The 20,095-nt window shown below is 52.9% G+C and overlaps 1 protein-coding gene across 1 annotated transcript; it reads left to right on the top strand.

Moving 5' to 3' along the window:
- Positions 1-114: 114 nt before the first annotated feature.
- LOC310688206 (uncharacterized protein) lies at positions 115-15,933 on the top strand (the record flags this gene model as incomplete). Its single annotated transcript, XM_083464331.1, has 3 exons — positions 115-279; positions 2,895-2,946; positions 6,205-15,933. The coding sequence occupies 3 exons, from the start codon at positions 115-117 to the stop codon at positions 15,840-15,842; spliced, it is 9,855 nt and encodes a 3,284-aa protein (XP_083320457.1). The 3' UTR covers positions 15,843-15,933.
- Between the last annotated feature and the right edge of the window lie 4,162 nt (positions 15,934-20,095).

The following is a 20,095-nucleotide window of genomic DNA, read 5'->3' as shown; positions in this document are numbered from 1 at the left end:
GTTGGTTCTAGAAATGAGCCGAGAACCACTCCTTTGTGATGTTCTTTAGAATGCAGCTGTAGCCAATGGGAGCGTCACTGTCTGGGAGAACCATGCTTCCGTTGTCTGTGGGGCATGTCCACATGGAGAATCCTCTACTTGGCCCTCATCTTCCTCACCAAAAGGATCCAGTGTGGCTCCTTCTTGAGGCGCATCAGACTTGGCAGCATGTGGAGGAGAATCTTCTCTTTCTCCGTGGGATGGGAAACTGCTGTGACTCCTGCGCCCGTAGCACAACAAGTGAGCAAGTTATTGTTATGATTTGCTGAATTTGTTCTATCATGTCCGGGGCAACCCAAAGCAACTTACAGCCAAGGAAACAAGCAGACAGCCCTGCCAATGGTTACATTAAAAGGAGAAAAAAATGCATTAAAAACATCCCGTCCACTTCTAAACAGCCACAGATACAGTAGTTAAAGGCCAAAGGCCTGGTTATGGAGGAAGGCTTTCGTCTGTCCCCTAAATATATGTAATGAAGGCACCAGGTAAGGTTCCCCAGGAGAGCATTCCACAAATGGGAATCCGCAACAGAAATGGCCTGTTTTCACGCTTTGCCAGCCTCTGGACCTCCCATGCAGGAGGCACGTAAAAAAGAGCCTCAGGTGACTATCTCACTGCCCAGTAGGTACATATGGAGAGTGGCAGTTCTTGGGGTACTGTGGTCCTGAGCCATTTAAGGCTTTATAGGTCAAAATTTGATTTGGGCACAGAAACTAATTGGCAGCCAGTGTGGTTGGGCCAGGATTGGCATTATACGCTCAAAGCGTCTTGACTGTGAGCAACCTGGCTGCTGAATTCTGCACCAGCTGAAGTCTCTGAATCATCTTCAGAGGCGGCCCCAGGTATAACGCCTTGCAGTTTTTCCTCTCTCTCGGGCTGGCCCACCGAGGGTGAGGACCAAGGGCCCCTGTTTGTGAGATAGTCTGGCCATCTGAAGGCGACTCACACCACACGGCCCTTTCCACTTCAAAGGTCATCAGCCACTAGTGTGGAAGTCCCAAGGTGATGACATCGTGACGGCACTGTGGTGACATCATTTTGGTGTAAGCAGTTTGTTAACGGGTCATCTCATCATCTCACTGTACCAAGCATATTGTGATACATCCTTTTGCTCTGGATGAACTTACAGAAATATGGGCCTTTCCCTCTTGCCTTCATCAAGCATCCCTTGCCAGTGTTCTCCTCTCTGATGCTCTGTGGTTTCAGCTTGATCCATGTATGTTGACCCAAACCATTCCCCCCTCATGGCTCTGATCCTGGGAGTCTCCTCCATAAGTTCCTACATTGGTTGTCTGTCCACTTCTGGATCCAGCATATAGTCCTGGTCCTTGAAAGCTCCCCTACCCCCCCCCCCATATTCTGAGAAATTCTTTCCCATGGCCTTTGCTTTTTCAGCTCTACCACCCTCACCTCACCACCAGTGGTCTTCCTGCTCTCTCAGAAGAAGCACCTATCTCTCCCTTTCCCCTTCTTATGCTTCAAACGGCCTGCTGGTCCCAAGACACCTGTCTGATGAGGCTCAGAACAGGAATCAGCTCAGACCCCAGATGGGGGCCATTGATGAAGAACCTTCCCAGTGGATGATTTCATAATTCAAGATGGCAGGCCCCTATCTTGGGAACAGGCTCCAGGGCTCGGTGGAGGGCTGGACTGAGACTAGCACAGGCAGAGTACAAAAGATCAAAATGTTCTATAGCCTGTAAACAGAAAAGAGTCTTCACAGAACAGTAGTATTGGAAGGGTCTCCCAAAGGTCATCTAGTCCAACCCTGCAACGCAGCAATCTCAGCTAAAGCAGCCGTGACAAATGGCCATCCAACCTCTGCTTTAAAACCTCCAAGGAAGGAAAATCCACAGCTTCCCAAGGGAGTCCTTTCCACTGTTGAACAGCTCTTGCTGTCAGATGGCAATGGTGGTTGCTCGTGAGTAACCAGGCAGGACTCCGACCTGTCTTTTACAGGTTTTATTTTGGTGCAAAACTATTTACAGTGCAGAACCACAAGTTCATGTCTGCCTCAATCACTAGCGGAATCTGGGAGAGGTCGTTTCCGGGTCCTCCCCCAACCTAAGAGCTTAGTCACTCCCAGCCTTTTCCTTCCTCCTTTGCGTTTTACACCACTGCATAAAGTGGGTGACAGAAGAGGCTTGGCCAGGAGCGGTGCTGAGGCTCCCAGCAGCATCCTCTGGTCCCTTCCCCTCCTTTACCCCAGAGGTGTGGCTTTCCCCACCCTCCGACTGACAAGGCGCGGTGCTGGGGCTCCCAGCAGCATCCCCTTGGCCCTTCCCCTCTTCCCCACTGGAGGTGTGACTTTCCCCACCGCAGGAAGAGGAACTGCTTTGCAAGATTTTCGGAGGTTCCCTGTATCCCAACTGACCCTCTGCTTCCCTTCCCTGTTCCGATGGCAGTCCCCTTGACACTTACCATCAGAACGTTCTTCCTCAGATTGAGTCAGAATCTTATTTCTTGCCGTTTGAGTGCACTGGGTTCAGGTCCTCCAGAGCAGGAGAAAACAAGTTTGCTCCATCCTCCCTATGACAATCCTACAGATACTTGAAGTTGGCTATCGTACCACCTCCCAGTCTCCTCTTCTCCAGGCTAAACATACCCAGCTCCCTCAACCACTCCTCATAAGGCTTGGTTTCCAGACCCTTGACCATCTTGGTGCCCCCCCAACACCTTTATTGCTGGGCTGATTCTGCATAGCGGCTCTGTCGAGCTTCATCATGGTTTTAATTTGTAAATGACTTTCAAGTGCATGGGTTGGGGAGTCCTGAGCCTGTGACTCCAGAAAGCAGGAAGATCAGGGACACCCCCTTCCTCCTGAGTAACTTTGCTGCCTCCTCTCCTCCTGGCAGGATCCTCTGGAAAGCAGAGACCAGCCCCAAGCAAATGTTGACAAAAGAGAAGGTAAGGCATTCAGGCAGGAGCCAGCGCATTCCAGGGATCTGTACACCCAGAGGGACCAGCCAGAACGTCTAACTCTGCTCCACTGTTAGATGCAGCAGCGTGTCTCTGAATGATGCCCATTGCTGGGAATGGCAGGCGGGGGCCGAATGCTGCTGCCCTCAGGCCCTGTTCTGGGATTCCCTTGGGTGGCCACTAGGACAACAAAATGAGATGCCCCCTCTATGGGCTGATCCAGCTGCAAGGCTCTTCTTGTGACTTGCAGGAAGCCCCCAAGCAAGTCAAGTGGGCTTTTGATTGTACTGTTGGATGACCACTTTAGATAACTTCCATTTTGTGTGCTGTTTTCCCCTTTGGCTTTTAATCGATTTTAAGATGCTTGCATCTCATCTTGTTGCTAAGTCCCTTGGCATGCCAATCATAATCACGACTACTGCATTCTCCTTTGGGTGTTGCCCCACAATTGGTACTGAAAGGACTACTGTCACTGATCCATAGGCTTGTAGAGTTGAAAGGGACCCTGAGTGTCATCTAGTCCAGCCCCCTGCAATGCAGCAATATGCAGCTGTTCCATATGGCAGCCTTTCTCAACCTGTGGGTCCCCAGATGTTGTTGAACTACAACTCCCATCACCCCTAGCTAGCAAGTCCAGAGTTCAGGGATGATGGGAGTTGTAGTCCAACAACATCTGGGGACCCACAGCTTGAGAACCGCTGCCATACAGGGATCGAACCTGCAACCTTAGCATTATCAGCATCACAGTCTAGCCATCTGAGCGACCAAGGCCATCCTGGAGACAGAATGCAGCCAGTGTGATTAGCAGCCATTTATCTCCTTATCGCCCAATAATTTGCTTAGTCCCCTTCTAAAGCTGTCTGGCCACTGTCAAAATAGGACCTTTGGGATAGCTCAGTTGGTAGAGCATGAGGCTCTTCATCTCAGGGTTGTGGGTTCGAGCCACACGTTGGGTGAAAGATTTGTGCATTGCAGAGGGTTGGACCAGATGGCCCTTGTGGTCCCTTCCAACCGTATGGGTCTATGATTCTATGATGCTGGACTGTGAGGGTCCCTGTTGCAGGTGTTCTGCCTGTGCTTTTTATGCTTAGCATGAGCCACCCGGGAGCTGCAGAAGCTGCTGACCTCCGTGTTTTGACGGGAGCATTTTTCAGAAGCTGCATGGAGAATCCTCATTTGGGAGGCATGAAGCAGCGTTGGTGTATCGCATGAGGTGATGTCTGTGTGGGATGTGATCCATGAGAGGCAGTCAAGTACAACATTCCTTGCAATGCTAGAGAAGACATGCGAGGGAATGTTTGGTCCAGCCAGTCGCAATTCCTCTTCCTCCTGGCTGGAGCATCCTTCCTTTTGCATGTGATAGAAGGTGGGCGTGACCTCACCTGTCCAGGTAACAAAAGGACGAGTCACGCAGCACACCTCTCTCTTTTTGACTTCCTTCTTCATTTGACCAACTTCTAGCTAGGACTGCTCTGCTAGCTCTCAGCTAGCAGAAGCACTGTGATCATTCCCCCATATGGGGTAGATCCACATGTACATATTTGTAACTAAGTCTGCCTTCAGGAATCCTACTATGAACTGATGTAACTAAACTTCTTTTATTGACTTTGAATAAGATTGTGGTGTCTTTATTCTTTTAAGAGGGATTCAAGGGAACTTACCAGAAACGTACAATTCTATCTGAGACAGACTGAATTGTATAATAGTGAGAGGCTCACATGGGCCTGCAACCAGCTATCTGTTGTGCATATAAAAAGGGGGAAAGTAACTGCTATATAAAGGAACTTGCTACTGCAAGTTAGGAATGATATTAATAAACAACATATCCTCTCCTGCCACCCACAACATTCCCACCATCTGCCGCAGCAGCGTTTCCTGGCCCTGAAAAAATAGCCCAGGTGTGGCAGGTCTGTAGAATTGTAGCATTGGAAGGGACCTCCAGAGGTCATCTAAGCCAACCCCCTGCAATGCAGGAATTGTCCGTACACCCTTTAGAGCCCTCGTCTTCAGCACCTGCATGGGCTGGGTGTCGGGAGCACCTTCACTGACTCTCCGATCACAGGAACGCAGAAACAGCAGAGCACAGCTGTCAGGGGTTCAGGAGCAGAGGCACAGGAAAGGGAGGAAACAGAGAGCAAGGGGGAGGAATCCGAAGGAAATATGAGCGATGACAGTGGCCCGAGATCTCTGAGTCTTTCCAGTGAATCGGAAGATTCACAGAAAGGGGCGCCAGTGGTCAGAGCAAGGGGGGCGCCTAGGGGGACACCCCAGGAAGAAGGGACCAGAGGGGACTCAGAGAGCAGCAGTTGGAAATCGGGACCAGCTTCCCCGCCAGAGCGCAGTAAGGGGGAGGGGTCCCAGGTATCGGGATCAGGCGGCTCGCCGCAAGCGGGAGGGCATGAGTCAGGATTGGCCACACCTCCATCGGGGAGCGAGGAAACGGTCAAAAGGAAGGTTGAAGGTTGGGCGCGCGCACCAAGTTCAAATGCACAGGAAGGCGGCACAGTAAGCAGCCCGGATAGGGAGCCAGGTCCTAAAGCCCGCCGCAAGGAGGGAGAAGAGTCCGGGGGGTCAGCGTCAGAAGAGTCCAGAAAGGAAGAGACCACGGGGGGCAGAGGGACCCAGAGGAGGAAGGAAAGACGGAAGAGGTGGAGTAAGGCTAGAGTATTAAGTTGGTGTACAGGAGGCGGAGACTCAGACGGAGCTTCGCCGGTCTAGCTTCTAAGACGTAGAGCTGCGCGCTGCGGCTTGGAAATGGAAACTGTAACTCAAAAAAGACTTTTGTACATTATTGCCGGCTAGCGTGGTCCTCTGTGAGCTGGGACCTGGAAGCAGCTCTGGAACAGGTTGTGGTGCAGTGGAATCACATTTGCTGTTGTGAGCACCTCATGAGTAGCAGAGTAATGGAAGCGAAACAGTGGAGGTTTTGTTGCATACCTAATTTTATTACTACTGATTAAACAAAACAAAACAACATAATGGACATGCACGCGAGAGTCAGCTCTCTCATACTGCCACCTAGCTCTAGACAGATCAAAGAAAAACCAGCAGAGTGCTAGGGAGGGAAGTCTGGAAGAGTGGTTTCTGCCCCCTCCTTTCTCTGATACAGAAAGTAAAACAGACATGATCTGGTGATCTTTGCAATGGGAGGGATGAAAATACTGACAGGAATCGCAGGTGTATATGGCAGGAAAGGGGCTCTGGGTCTGGAGGAAAGCTGACCGGTGCCTTCCTCTCTCTTTGCAGGCCCCAGAGTCCGGCAGAGGGAAACGGTGACTTGGCAGCTGCTAGACAGCACCAGCCGCAGCATCTCCATCCGCAGGTTGCTGTGTGACAACGCAGCCTGTCCCTTGTGTGCCTGCACCGCTACGGAGGCCGAGCGGCTGGCCCAACGAAGCCACCCGGCGGGGTTGCCCACCTCCTCTTACATAGAGCGCTCCAGCCTGCCAGCCATTCCTGTCCTGGGGGGAAGTGCTACCTTTCCGCGGAGCAGAAGCAACCCTGCCCCTAACCCTGGGGACCTCAGCCCGGGCCTGGAAGCAGCCCCCTTGCCCTGGAAGGGGCAGCACCCTCACAGCCGCAAGGAGCAGCAGGAGGAGCCGCCCTGTTTGCATCCCCGCCACCCTGCAAGCAGCCTTCATTTCCAGGGCCCCAGCTCGGCAGCCCCATGGCCAGGCCCTCCACACTCCCAGCCCCACAGCCCGGCTGCCCCTTGGTGCAAAACAGGCCCTGGCAGTTCTGATGACAACAAAGAGTTGGGGGACCAAGAAGACCACCCCAGGACCTCTTCTAGACCACCTGAGCCGTCTTCCACCAGCTCCTCTTCCAGCCTGTCCTCCTCACCCGTCCGTAGCCAAGACAGGGGCAGGCTTTGGGGGCTGCATGAAGCCCCCCTTCCTAAGCAGGAAAAATATGAAACCTCCTCTCCGAGTGAGAGCAATGCCTCTTCCGAGAGCGAGGAAGAGGATGGTCAGGGTGGGCATTTTCTTCCTCAACGAAGAAGGTACAGTCATTCTTGGCCCCTGAAGGCCTCACCTGGGTCTCACAAGCATCAGAGGCGCAAATTTGCTTCTGTGGACACTCCTTTCATGTCCAAGGTGGCACGCATGACCTTGGAGTTGCACTTGGTTGTGAAGAGGCTTCAGCACGACCTGGGGCTGCCCTTGAGCCTCCTCAAGACCTCTTTGCCTCCTGCCCCAGACCCCACATTTCTGGGGTCCACAAAGAGGGAGGCGGGTGCAGTGACAAGGCCTCAGGATCTCCCCTTCGTGGCTGTGGCCAGCAGGAAGAGGCTGGAGCAGCCCGTGAAGAGAGTGACTTTCCGCAGGCATCAGGGGCTACCAAGGAGAGCCCAGAGGACCTTCTGGCACAGGAAGACTGTCTCTCATCACATGATAGGCAAGATCTCCTCTACATCCACGGAAGAGGAAGGCCTAGGAGGAGTCAAGCACCCGAGGGCAGAAGAACCACACCAGCACGCTCCCCACCTCATCTCCACAGCTGGGGGTGGCACCCTCCAATCTGCCCTATATTCCCTAACTGACCCCCAAGCTGATGCCATGAAGAAGTTGTTCGAGAATGGGCTGGAGGCATTTTCTGAACACATGGGGGATTCCTCGGAAACGGCCTCCCCAGGTGTGAGGAAACTACCCCTCCCCAAGCTGATCCCACGGCAAAGGAGCCACCCTCAGCCACGCTGTGGGCCAAGCCTGGGTCTCTGGAGGAAGGCATATTGCGTGGACGTGAACATCAGGAGCAAATACCTCCAGTCCTATACCCAGAAGGTGCCCAGCGCTTTGGAGCTGGCAACCACACCACCTCAGAGGCATCCCACCACTGAATCTGGGCATGTGGAAGAGCCCTTTCTGCCCCACTGTGCACAGCAGCAGCTGGAATCCCACCTTGCCAGGAAGAAGGCTGAGCCCCAGGAGGACCAGCCCAGCCTGGTGCAGTGGTCCTTGCAGCAGTTTGTCCCACCTCCACCACAAGAGCCCTGCTTGTTCCCCACGCTGTCCTTGCGAGTGGAAGGGGAGGTCCTCCCTGACAGCTCCCTGCCCACCTTCATCACCCTGGAGACCACGAGGCAGATGGACGGCCACATCAGGAGCAAGATCCCAGAGAGGCAGCGGGGCCTTCCCAGGCGGGTGATGGCGTCTCAGCAGCACAGAGTCAGACCGTGCTCCCCTCTGCCTGCAGAGACACCCAGGGGTTCTGAGAAGGCCTCAGAGTCCATCCGAGGGGAAAGGGGATTGAGACGGCCACCGCTTACAGAGGCACCAAGTCCAGAGCACCCTCCAAACTCAGCACTCCAGAGATACGTGGCCAAAAAGGTTCTGGAAATTCAACTGAAGCTGTTTGGCCCTGAACAGCATTTGTCTCAGGCCCCTGATGGCCATCTCAGGAGGCCTGAACTGCCTGGTTTGAGACTCGCCCAGCGGCCACAATCCCAAGAGCTTCCCTTTGTGGAGCAGGCCGTCCTGGACCGCCTGGAGCTCAACATCACCCATAAAGACTTGTCCCGCCAGTGGGGACTGCCTACACTCTGTGGAAAGTCCCTCTCTCTCCAGCTCCAGAAGGCCTCAGCTCAGGCCCCCTCTCCTCCCTCATCCAGCAAGGGCACCATGCTTGACTTTGCCTCAGTGGACACTCCGTTCCTCAGCCAAGGAACCCGGGAGGATCTCGAGTGGCACGTGAGGGAGAAGAAGCTGCAGCATTTTTGGGAGCTGCCAGGCCTTGTCAAGAGATCCCTCCACTCCCTTTCCCCAGATGCCCCCCATTTGCGGGCACGTGGGCATGTGGAGGTGACCGTCCTCTTGGCTGACAAGGTCCCCTTCCTCAGCAATGCCACCCTGCAAGAGCTGGAGAGGAACGTGCGGAAGAGAGTCTTGCTCCAGCGATGGTGCTTGCCCAGGAGGGTCCTTGAATCTCTCAGGACGTTTTACCCAGAGGTTGGGGTTGGGGGAGGCACAGACCAGAGGTCCAGGAAAATGAGGAAGGTGGTGGCTTCCTCCCCATGGGGTCATCTTAGGCCCCCTCTGCTGCCTGCTAGAGACACACGGAAGGTGACGTTCCACCTAGGCAAGAAGTGTGCGGCGGCACAGCTGGGGCTCCTGCCTGCCTTGACCAGGCCTTCTGGACAAAGCACGCCCCCCTCCATGAGGCAGCCCCTCCCCAAGCTCATCCTGCCCAGCCAGAAGCCCCCCCAGGCCCGCAGCCACTTCCTGCCCTTCCAGAGGCCAGAAGACATAGGCCAAATTGAACTGGCCATACGGCGCAACCACTTAATGTCCCTCTGGGGACTGGGCACCCACTATGTAGAAGCTCTGGGTGGTGTGGGGTCCAGGCTGTCCTTGCAGCCTCCCGGGCCCAAAAGAGCACCCGTGTTTGTGGAATCCGAGACACTGTTTCTTTCAGTCCTGGACCGAGAGGCCTTGGAGCTGCACATCAACAAGAAGGTGATCCAGCATGAATGGGGCCTCCCTGGCCTTGTCCAGAGGTCTCTGGCAGGCTTTTCAGGTGGGGCTCATTCACCGCAGATCCCACACGTGGCAATGGTGGACCTCCAGATAAGGCAACAGGGGCTGTCATTCTTTCCAGCTGGGGTTTGTGACTGTCTGGAGAAGCATATCCAAAAAAGGAAGCTCCACCAGCAATGGGGCTTGCCCAGGAGGGTCCTTCAGTCCCTGAGATCATTGGGTCTATGGCCTGAGACAGCAGTCCTGGGAGAGGAAGCCCCGAGGCCTCGTCTTCCACCACTAGGCAGAAGCCGGAGGAAAGAGTCTTGGGTCGGGGAAGAGTTGGATGTTCAGGGGGCTGGAAGGACAAGGGCTGGCTCTCTTCCACCAATGACTCAGCTCCTCAGCACATCTGGACCAAAGGTCTGGGAGAAGATGCAGCTCCCCTTTCCTAAGAAGTGTGTGGAGTTTTCCCCAGATGTTGTAAGAGAGTCTTGCCAAGGTGCGCCGGTGTCTTGGAGGCCACCCCTCCTCAAGCCAGCCTCCCGAGGCCACTGGACCCCACAACCACGCAGCAAGTTCCTGCCATTTATACGGCCAGCGGAGGTGGACCAGGTGGAGTTGGCCATCCTACGCAATCACTTGGCATCCCTTTGGGGGCTGGACAGAAGCTATGTAGTGACTGTGGGTGCCCTGAAGCCCAAGCTGCCCTCCAGGCCCCCGAGAGACATGGATGTGGAGTTCTTAGAGGAGCCGACGCCATTCCTTGAAGCCCAGGTCAGAGAGAGCTTAGAGCTGCACATTCGAACAAAGAGGATCCAGCATCAGTGGGGTCTCCCAGGCCTCATCCAGAAATCTCTGGTGGGCTTCATGCAAAGGGCTCCCCCACCGCCCAGCCCCCAAAAGTCTGAAGTCCACATCCATGTTCTTCGGCAGGAGCCATCCTTGCTCCTTCCGCGAAACGCCTTCAGGGGCTTAGAATTCCACATTCAGAGGCTGGAGATCCAGCGACGGTGGAGGCTGCCCAGGAGGGTTCTGGAGTCTATCAAGCAACTTGGCCCTGAGTTTGGGAGCAGTACCTTTGGCCTGGGAAGGGCTGGGTACAGGAAAGACCACCCCCACTGTCCTGACTGTGGGATGGTTGCTGAACCGTCAGAAGTCAGGACTGGAATGGGCTGGAACACACTATGGCAAGGTCAAGTCACGGACGAGTTGCAGCTCCACTTGGCGAAGAAGAACCTGGAGGTGAAGCTGAGGGACTCCCAAGATTTCACCAGCCTCCCTTGGGCATGGGCACACCTCTCCCCCAGGCAACCCCTCCCCAAGGTGATCCCTCCTGGCTTTATGCTGCACCAGCCTCGTTGCTCCTCTTGGCCCCACTTCCCCATGGGTGACGTCAAGCAAGTGGACCTGGCTGTTCAGGGCAGGCATCTGGCATCCCTGTGGGGAGATATGGGGACGGATGACATGGAGTATCTGAGCAGGATGGTGCCCGGGCCATTCACTGAGCCCCTGGGATCTAGGAAAAGGCCCGTCATTGAGTTCAAGGAGGCACAAACACTGTTCCTTCGGGACTGGAAAAGAGAAGCCTTAGAAGTTCATGTCATGAAGAAGAAGCTCCACCATGCATGGGGCTTCCCAGGACTTGTCCAGAAATCACTGAGGGCCTTTGTAGGAGACTTTCCCCTCCGGCCCACCCCCCAAAGAACCAAGGTGGTTCAGATTCACATCATTCAACAAGAGCCAATTTTCCTACCTCAAGAAATCTGCAGCCGCTTAGAGTTTCACATGCGTAAGAGGAATCTCCAACACCAATGGGGGTTGCCCAGGAGGGTGGCCCAGTCCCTTCAGTTGCTGTCATCGGCTGATGCGCCAGTAGGAAAAGGTCTGAAGTCTTGTCTGGATGAGATCTGGCCCACCTCTGGGAGTGCTCCAGTAGGGTGGGCTGTGGGCACAGAGCAGAACACCTGCAGAAGAAGAGGAGTGGCCAGCCCCACACAAAATGCAGCTCATCCACTCCCCATACTGGAGTCCAAGAGCTTGAGGGCAATGTGGTTTCACCTAGCTAAGAAACATATGGAGCTCCAGTTTGGGGTTTCCCCAGCTGCTGCTGCTGGGGTCTCTGAGCTACCTGCACACCACCTTTTAGGACAACCTCTTCCCAAGCTGATCCTTGCTGGCCAAGGGACCCTGTGGCCTCGTGGCATCACCATGACTATTATGCCCACAGAAGATATCGCCCGGCTTGAGTTGGCTGTCCAGCACTGTCATTTTGGGGGTCTTGTTGGTGACAGAAGCATGGCTACAGAGAGGAACGAGGGAATGAACATCTCTGATGGGAACCTGCATTCTCCTAGTGAGGCAGACATCACGGATGACCAACAGCAGGGCAGGGAGGAAGTGAATGGTGGGATATCACGGGCTGAAGAGAATGAGGGCACAGCTGCAGAGAGCCCACAGGAGGCCACAAGGGAAGAAAAGACTGATGCTCAGAGCCCACAGCTGGAAGAATCAGATGGTGAGAACCCAAATGCTACAGAAGCAATAAGCACCCCTCATGTGATCACAAAGGGTAGTGGAGAAAACACAGCAGCTACCCAAACCAAACAAGTGACAGAGGAAAGAAGCAGTAGTAGCCCACAAGCCACAGAGAACGTTGCTTCTGAGAGCCCACAGCCCACAGAGGAAGCAGAGATCACTGAAGAGATCCCACAAGCCACTTCTGAAGAAATGACCACGGTTACTAGTGAGAGCCCACCAGCCACAGAAACAGAAAGCCTTCTTGGACCAGAGCCTCGAGATAATGTTGCTAGTGGGATGCCAGAGGCCACAAAGGGTGTTGGTGGTGAAAGCCCACAGGAGGCAGGGAATGGGAGTGCGGTTTATGAGATCCCTCTGGCTGTAGAAGGAGTTGTGGCAGAGTGGGCTCCAAGGGCAAAGGAAGGGGAAATGAGCACACCTGAGACACAGAGTCCACAGTCTGCAGATGCCCCTTGCAAAAGCCCTCCAGCAGCAGAAGATGAAATGAGTGTGGCTGGAGAGAGTCAGGGGGTCACAGCCATGGGCAACGCCCAGGATGAGGAGGAGGAGGAGGAGGAGGAGGAAATGACGGGTCGTGTTGGTGAGACTGGACATGCTGGAGAAGAGGGAGACAACAGAGTTCCTCCTGGGAGCCAAGAGGGGGCAGAGGAAGTAGCCGCTGCAGGTGGAAGCCCAGAGGCGATCGAGGGAAAAAGCAGCAGCACCGATATGAGTTCAGAGGCTGCCGAGGAAGGGAACGTCCCCACGGAGTGTCCGTCTTCCGAAGAAGAAAGACATGCAGATTGGGAAAGGCCTTTAGCAGAAAAGGCACCAGGAGCCACTGAGGAGCAGCCACAAGCTCTGGCGCCAAAGGGAGGAGAGGGAGCAAGAGGAGTCCATGAGAGGCTGCAGCTCAGAGAGAGAACAAGCGTCAAGGCGGAAAGTCCCCCGCAGGCTCCAGGAGGAGGCCAGGTCTGTGGCCAGAGCACATGGCAGGGTGCTAAGCTGCATGTGGCCACCCACCCTGGAAGACTGGCTGTGGCCTGCAGATGGCGTGTTTCTGAGCAGATCCAGGACTCACTGAAGCTGTTCCTTCGCCATTCCCAGCCCAGGCTTCACCGCTACTATAAACCACCCAGGGTCTTTGGAGACCGATCTGTGGAGGAAGGGAAAGTGGGATCCTGCTCAGGCTTGCAGAAGAAGCCACAGGGCCACCGGACTGAACTTCAGCTTCAAGTGGGACATGGTGGGAGAATTACTTCTTGCGTAGCCTCTTCCTCTGTTTCCCCAAAACACCATCCCTCCGCAGCGACCTCACTGGGAGGCAGCGGCCAGGAGAGGAAACACGGAGGGAGTTTGTCAAGGAGCCCATGTTCCAAAGGAAGGGCATTGCAGGGCTCCCCTGGGGTGAGATTCATTCTGGGCATGTCTTTGAAGGACCCAGGAACCTTTCGGGAGCCACAGAAGGAGTGTGGGATCCTGCCGCCTCCGCCTCCGTTGGCTTGGCCTAAAGACTACAAGCAGGATGCCAGGCCTAGCGGCAACCAACTTATCAACTCTTTGGAACACAGCTCTCTGGATAGCAGTGTTGAGTCAGCCCTGGAAAATTGCATCGAAACATTGCTTTGGGATAAAGAGAAGATTTCAGAGTGGCTGGACCGCAGCCTCCGGAGAATGACGCAGAACCGCCAGCATCCAGTAGGACCAACGCCATCATCTCCATCCCCAGAAATTGCTACCCGCTCTACCTGCATGGGCCACACCACCGTTTATCAGAAAAGCAGGACGTTCCCCTATGGGACGGATGCACATCAAAGTTGGCAGCAGCAGGAAGAGGCCCCTGCCATGGCCAAGGGTGCAGGAAGCAGCTCCTCCCCCTCTCCAGAAAGAAACAAAACCCAGGAAGAACCCAGTTTGTCCTTTGCGGAAAGCAGGCTGGATGTTAACCTCCCAGAACAGGAGGGCCTCCTCAAGTCTTCTGAAGGAGCAGCCAGTGGCCTGCTTGGGGCCCACATCCCCCAGAGAACTCTGGGGTCCTTTGTGCACCCGTCCCATGCCATCTCCCCACAGTCCACCTATGAGGCCATGGTGCCCAGGCTGGACAAAGAATGCCAGGAGAAACTGAGGGGCCAGATCCATGGGGAAAAGGCCAGCCTTGGGCTGTCTGCAGCAGGTAGGGTGGGGCCCCCCTTCCAGACCCAGGAGGACCACAGAGCCCTATTTGCACCCGCAGAACCAAGGGGCTGGGTTGATGGGCAGAGAGGGGAAGTCGGCACAGGCCTGAAACCTCCTTCTCCACCCCTCGGCGTAAGCGGGAGATCTCTGGAGCAGCAGCAGCAGCACAATACTTTTCTCCAAGCTGCTGAAGGAAGCAGGAAGGCTTCGTGTGAGGGCTCTGAAGCCTCAGGAGACTCCAACCAGCATCTCTCATCCAGATGTTTTCTGGGTACTGGTGAAGAATTTCCAGCCCCTCCGTCCGACTGGTTTCACTCAGATGCAGAAGAGACGGGTGTAGAGAGGATGCCTGGAACCAGCAGCATCTCAGCCTCTGAAGGTATTTTTCTGAAGACACCACCTGACCACCCGCCAACGCTGTGCCCCCTGCCAGCAGAGGACCGGTCAACCTTCAGCACAGAACGGAAGAGGGAGAGGGCCAGGCACCGGGGCAGCAAAGCCATCCACAGCAGAGAGAGCCTGGCGAGAGAGGAGCCCTGTGCTGCTGCTGATCAGAATGTGGAAGAGAGGCCTAGGGCAGGATCCTGCCCCAAAGCGGCTGAGTCTGTCAGGAGACCTCAGAGAGAAATGGCCTCTCCTGCCGAGGATGCGGAAAAGCGCTTGTTCATCATCTCTGCCATCCTGGAGGGGAAACTGAACCTGAAGCATGGGCTGCACATCTGGTTGCGAAGCCAGGAAAGGCGGAGAGTAACCTGGAGTGGGGGCATCCAGCCAGGAGCCCCCACTGCCAGCTGCCTGGAGGAAGAATTGGAGGTGGGCAAGACTGATGGGTTCAGGACTGAGCCTCACGGGGGTGCTGATCCTGCTGTGAAAGGAGTCTCAAAGAGGCAAACGGGAGCTCCTTCTGTGGTTCAGAGGGACAAGGAGGCCCACAGAACCGGTGTTTCAGAAGCACACCGGTCTCCGGCAAAGAACACGAGATCCCAGAACAGACCTGGCCTTTCTGCAAGCTCAGCCTCCAACCCACATTTTCTGGGGAGGCCCTCCAGAATGAGCCACAGCAGAGAGAGGACCACGGGGCCAGAGAGCACATCGGCCTCGACTAGGAGCAGGAGCAAGGCTTCGGGTGTGAGGTCTTGTGGGGGCAGAGAGGGGAGAAGGCAGAAAACTCCCAGCCCAGGAAGGCTGTCCAGGAGGGGAGCTGGGGGCAAGGATGGGGCTCCCAGCAGCAGCAAAATGAGGCTCAGCACCAGGAGGACGGAGAGGCCATTGAGCAGTGCCTCAAGCAGCGAGGCGGGGAGAGAGCGACCTCTGGGCCTGCAAGTGGGGACACCCCCAGGGAAAGGGGGGAGGCTGCACCAGAGAGAGGTGGCAGGATCCGTTATCCGAGTGAGATTTGCACAGCAATGTTTTGTGGGTGTGCCCAGTGGGCAAATGGGAGCTGCTTTAAGGGGGCAGCCGAAGAGCAGGGCCTTTTTCCAAAGTGGCGTTTTGGAACCGCAGCATGAGGACTGCCACGCCACAGCGGCAAGTGGGCACGTAGCTCCAGAAGTGTCTCATGCTGGTGTTCCTGGGAGGAGCCACCACCCCCGGGGCTCTGCTTACACAAGACACGTGGGCAGGCGGAGCGGGGCACCCTCCCAAGATCCCTTCCGCAACCTAAAGGAGAAGATTCTTTCGAGGCGCAGGGCGTTCTGGAGCTCAACAGACAGCGAGGAGGAGAATCGTGTATAGGTTTTAGGTTTTTATTATTTTATTGATTTGTAAATAATAGTATGTGTTTTGTTTTATTTGTAAGAAAATAAAAAAAAACCTCTGCTTTTGTTAAGATTCTCTTCCTTGGCTGGAATTTTCAGAGGGATCTTTCTGTTACATTAACCAGATATGCAAAGAATCATAGAGTTGTAGAGTTGGAAGGGACCCCAAGCGTCATCCAGTCGAACCCCTACAAGGTCCCGTTCTTGGTCAATGGTAAAGGCCTCTGTCCTCTGTTGCTCCTCTGCCTCCCTCTTCCCTGAGCATTGACCCTTCTGCCCAACATCCCTTCTTCTCACTCAGGCTGCTGCTGCTGCTGCTTTCCATCATGTCTCTCCTCCCATTTCTTCCTCTGACTCCTGGGTCCTCCTCTAAGCCTCTTTTGCAAGTCTTGCTGCCGACAGAACCCAGAATGTTTGTGAACATTCTGTGATGTCAGAGCATCTCAGGCAGTTAGCAGGTGACAGGCATGTTTTCAGTACTGGCCAACTACCCAACTCTCTCTCAAACCTAGAGGACAATAAATATAAGCATGGGCTTTCTAGGTATGTTCAGGTTTGTTTTTTAAAAGATATCTGATCTGACATGCGGTGGAACCCCACCTTAATACAAAACCATTAGAAAACTGGGCATTCCAGGAACAGATAGGAACATTCTACCATATGTGGTGGTCCTGTCTAGAGATACAAAGATTTTGGAATATGATTTATGAAGAGATAAAGAGATTGATAAAAACTACATTTAGCAAGAAACCGGAAGAATTTTTACTGGGAATGGTTTCAGATAATATTCCCAAAAATAAAACCAGGTTATTTATGTATGTAACTTCAGCAGCAAGGGTTATAGTGGCAAAACACTGGAAAGATAAAATTCCACCCACTAAAGATGAATGGGTAGTCAAATTGTGCGAGTACTTGGAGCTTGTGAAGCTAACAGATGCAATAAACCTAAAAAGATGGTGAAAGAAGGATGGGAATGTTTAAATAATTATCTAGGGGATAAGGGTTCATTAAGATCTAGGGGATAAGGGTTCATTAAGTTAAAGGTATGGTTTTCCCAGTAGTGATGTATGGAAGTGAGAGCTGGACCATAAAGAAGGCTGATCGCCAAAGAATGGATGCTTTTGAATTCTGGTGCTGGAGGAGACTCTTGAGAGTCCCATGGACTGCAAGAAGATCAAACGTATCCATTCTGAAGGAAATCAGCCCTGAGTGCTCACTGGAAGGACAGATCCTGAAGCTGAGGCTCCAAGACTTTGGCCACCTCATGAGAAGAGAAGACTCCCTGGAAAAGACGCTGATGTTGGGAAAGATGGAGGGCCCAAGGAGAAGGGGACGACAGAGGACGAGATGGTGGGACAGTGTTCTCGAAGCTACCAGCATGAGTTTGACCAAACTGCGGGAGGCAGTGGAAGACAGGAGTGCCTGGCCTGCTCTGGTCCAGGGGGTCATGAAGAGTCGGACACCACTAAACGACTAAACAACAAAAAGAGACCTGGTTATGTTTAGAATGATACATGCACAGGGAAATGTTCCCTGATACTAAGATGAAGGATTCCATGGAATGCATGGAATTGATAAGAATAATGATCTGTTGTGACCTTGACGGAAGCATACAATAGATGAGCCTTCTTGTGTTTTGGCTCATCTTCCTCTTTCCTTTTTCTTTATTCTTTTTTCTTTCCCATAATGGCTTATGTTCCGTGCCATGTACTTTGATATTTTTTGTAGATTTTTAGCTTTTTCATTATTATTACTATCAAGGATTTTTCTTTTGTAATTTTGGTTGTTTATATTTATCTGTATTTGTTTAAAGCAAAATAAAAGTATTTTTAAAAAATTAAAAAAGAAAACAGAAAACTGGGCGTTCCAGACTGTCTTGTCCCTGAATGTCATAAAAAGAGCCTGCAGGATCCATCAGGCCAATGGCTCACGTAGCCCAACATCCTGTTCTCACAGTGGCCAACCAGATGCCCGTCAGAAACTCGAAAGCAGGATCCGAGCACCAGAGCCCTCTCCCCTCCTGTGGTTTCCAGCAACTGGCATCGAGAAGCATTGCTGCCTCCAACTGGGAAGGGAGAGAGTTGCCATCGACAGCCCTTCTTCTCCATGCATTCGTCTAATCTCTTTTTTAAACCATCCCTGTCTCCTGTGGGAGGGAGTTCCATAGTTTTAACTATGCGCTATGTGAAGAATGATTGTCTTGAACCAGGTTGGACGGCCATCTGTCATGGATGCTTGAGCTGAGATTCCTGCATTGCAGGGGGTTGGGCTAGATGACCCCAGGGGTCCCTTCCAACTCTACAGTTCTGTGACTCCAGGAATATTCCAATGAGGCTGAATGTTGAATGGTGTCCCTAAGGAGGTGGCCAAGTTGGCTGGCTGTGGAGGACATTCCAAGGCTGATTCCATCCGCCTCGTGGGGGCCTCACAGAGTTTCATGAGTTAGGAAAAGTGTAATCTGTTTGGAGAAATTCAGCAATAGTGTCTGCAATGCCAAATATCTTTCGAAATGTGAAAGTTGGGTGTGAATTTTTTTCTCTCTTCCCCACCCCACCTCTTTCTCAAATACACACATATTGTACCTGGAGTCTGAGTCCAGTTGTTTTCTCTCCCATCCACCAATACATTGCATGTACAGTCATACCTCTTGTTACATTTGCTTCAGGTTAAATCTTTTCAGGTTGCGACCTGGAAGTACCAGAAAGTTTTACTTCCGGGTTTTGCCTCTCGCGCATATGCAGACGCTTAAAATGACGTCACGTGCATGCGCAGAAGCGGCGAATTGCAACCCGTTCGCAACCAGAAGTACCACTGTACAGAAACAGCAATTGCATCTCTCCATTTTAGGTCTTAGTGCTTTTCAAATGGGAGGTGAGTTTTCAACGTAAGCAGAGCCTGCTGGATCTGGCCAGTGACTCATCTAGTCCAGCCTCCTGTTCTCACAGGGGCCAACCAGATGCCTCTTCTGGGGAACCAGCAAGCAGGATTCGAACACAAGAGCAGAACTCTCCCCGCTTGCGCTTTCCTGCATACAGCTGTGGACCGAGCAATGGGAGCTCACCCCGTCGCGGGGATTCGAACCACCGACCTTCTGATCGGCAAGTCCTAGGCTCTGTGGTTTAACCCACAGCGCCACCCGTGTCCCTTCCAGCTGTGGATTAAGGAGGGGCAAATCTGTCCATTTCAGTGCCTCGCCTTTCTCTGCATTTCAGCATCCTAGAATTGCAGAGCTGGAAGGGACTCATCAAGCCCAACTCTATGACCTGCAGGAATTACAACTAAATCATCAGTTTGTGTCTTTTTATTTATTTTAAAGGCTCATGAAAATTGTATTTTTCTCATGAAAATTCATCGGCATTTTGGTGTGAATTTCTCATTATGCATGTTTTTATGTAATGTTGCCTAATACATACATTTTTACAAAGCAATTTCTCCCAATAACACATTTTTCTGTGCTGTTTTCACTTGTATGGATTCACAGGCGCTCCCCCCTCCCCCCATATATGCATTTCTGAGCACCTTGCTTAGATGGAGAAACCATGCAAATTTTAAAGGGTGGTTCTATGTTCCGGTTTTCATATTATTTTGGAAAGAGAGAGAGGTTTGCCTTTAAATGAGAACCAAACAGAATTTCTGTTCTGTTCCTAGTTGGGGTCCCATCAGAGGTCAGGGCTGCTGTTTCCCAGTATCCTTTGCCCCACAAAAATCCAGAAGTGAAATGATCGTAGAATCATAGAATCATAGAGTTGGAATAGACCCCAAGGGCCATCGAGTCCAACCCCCTGCCAGGCAGGAAACACCATCAGAGCACTCCTGACATATGGTTGTCAAGCCTCTGCTTAAAGACCTCCAAAGTAGGAGACTCCACCACACTCCTTGGCAGCAAATTCCACTGTCGAACAGCTCTTACTGTCAGGAAGTTCTTCCTAATGTTTAGGTGGAATCTTCTTTCTTGTAGTTTGGATCCATTGCTCTGTGTCCGCTTCTCTGGAGCAGCAGAAAACAACCTTTCTCCCTCCTCTATGTGACATCCTTTTATATATTTGAACATGGCTATCATATCACCCCTGAACCTCCTCTTCTCCAGGCTAAACATGCCCAGCTCCCTTAGCCGTTCCTCATAAGGCATCGTTTCCAGGCCACTGACCATCCTTTGGCTCATTCTTCTTGTTTGCTTTACTTATTCCCCTCCTCTAATTTACTTTTAGATGCTCTGAATTTTTATTTTTC

The sequence above is a fragment of the Podarcis liolepis genome (genome assembly GCF_965112155.1).
Source record: "Podarcis liolepis genome assembly, chromosome: 11".
Taxonomy (NCBI): Eukaryota; Metazoa; Chordata; class Lepidosauria; order Squamata; family Lacertidae; genus Podarcis; species Podarcis liolepis.
Note: the sequence above shows the minus strand (reverse complement) of the source record. Positions and strands in the feature narration are given on the sequence as shown.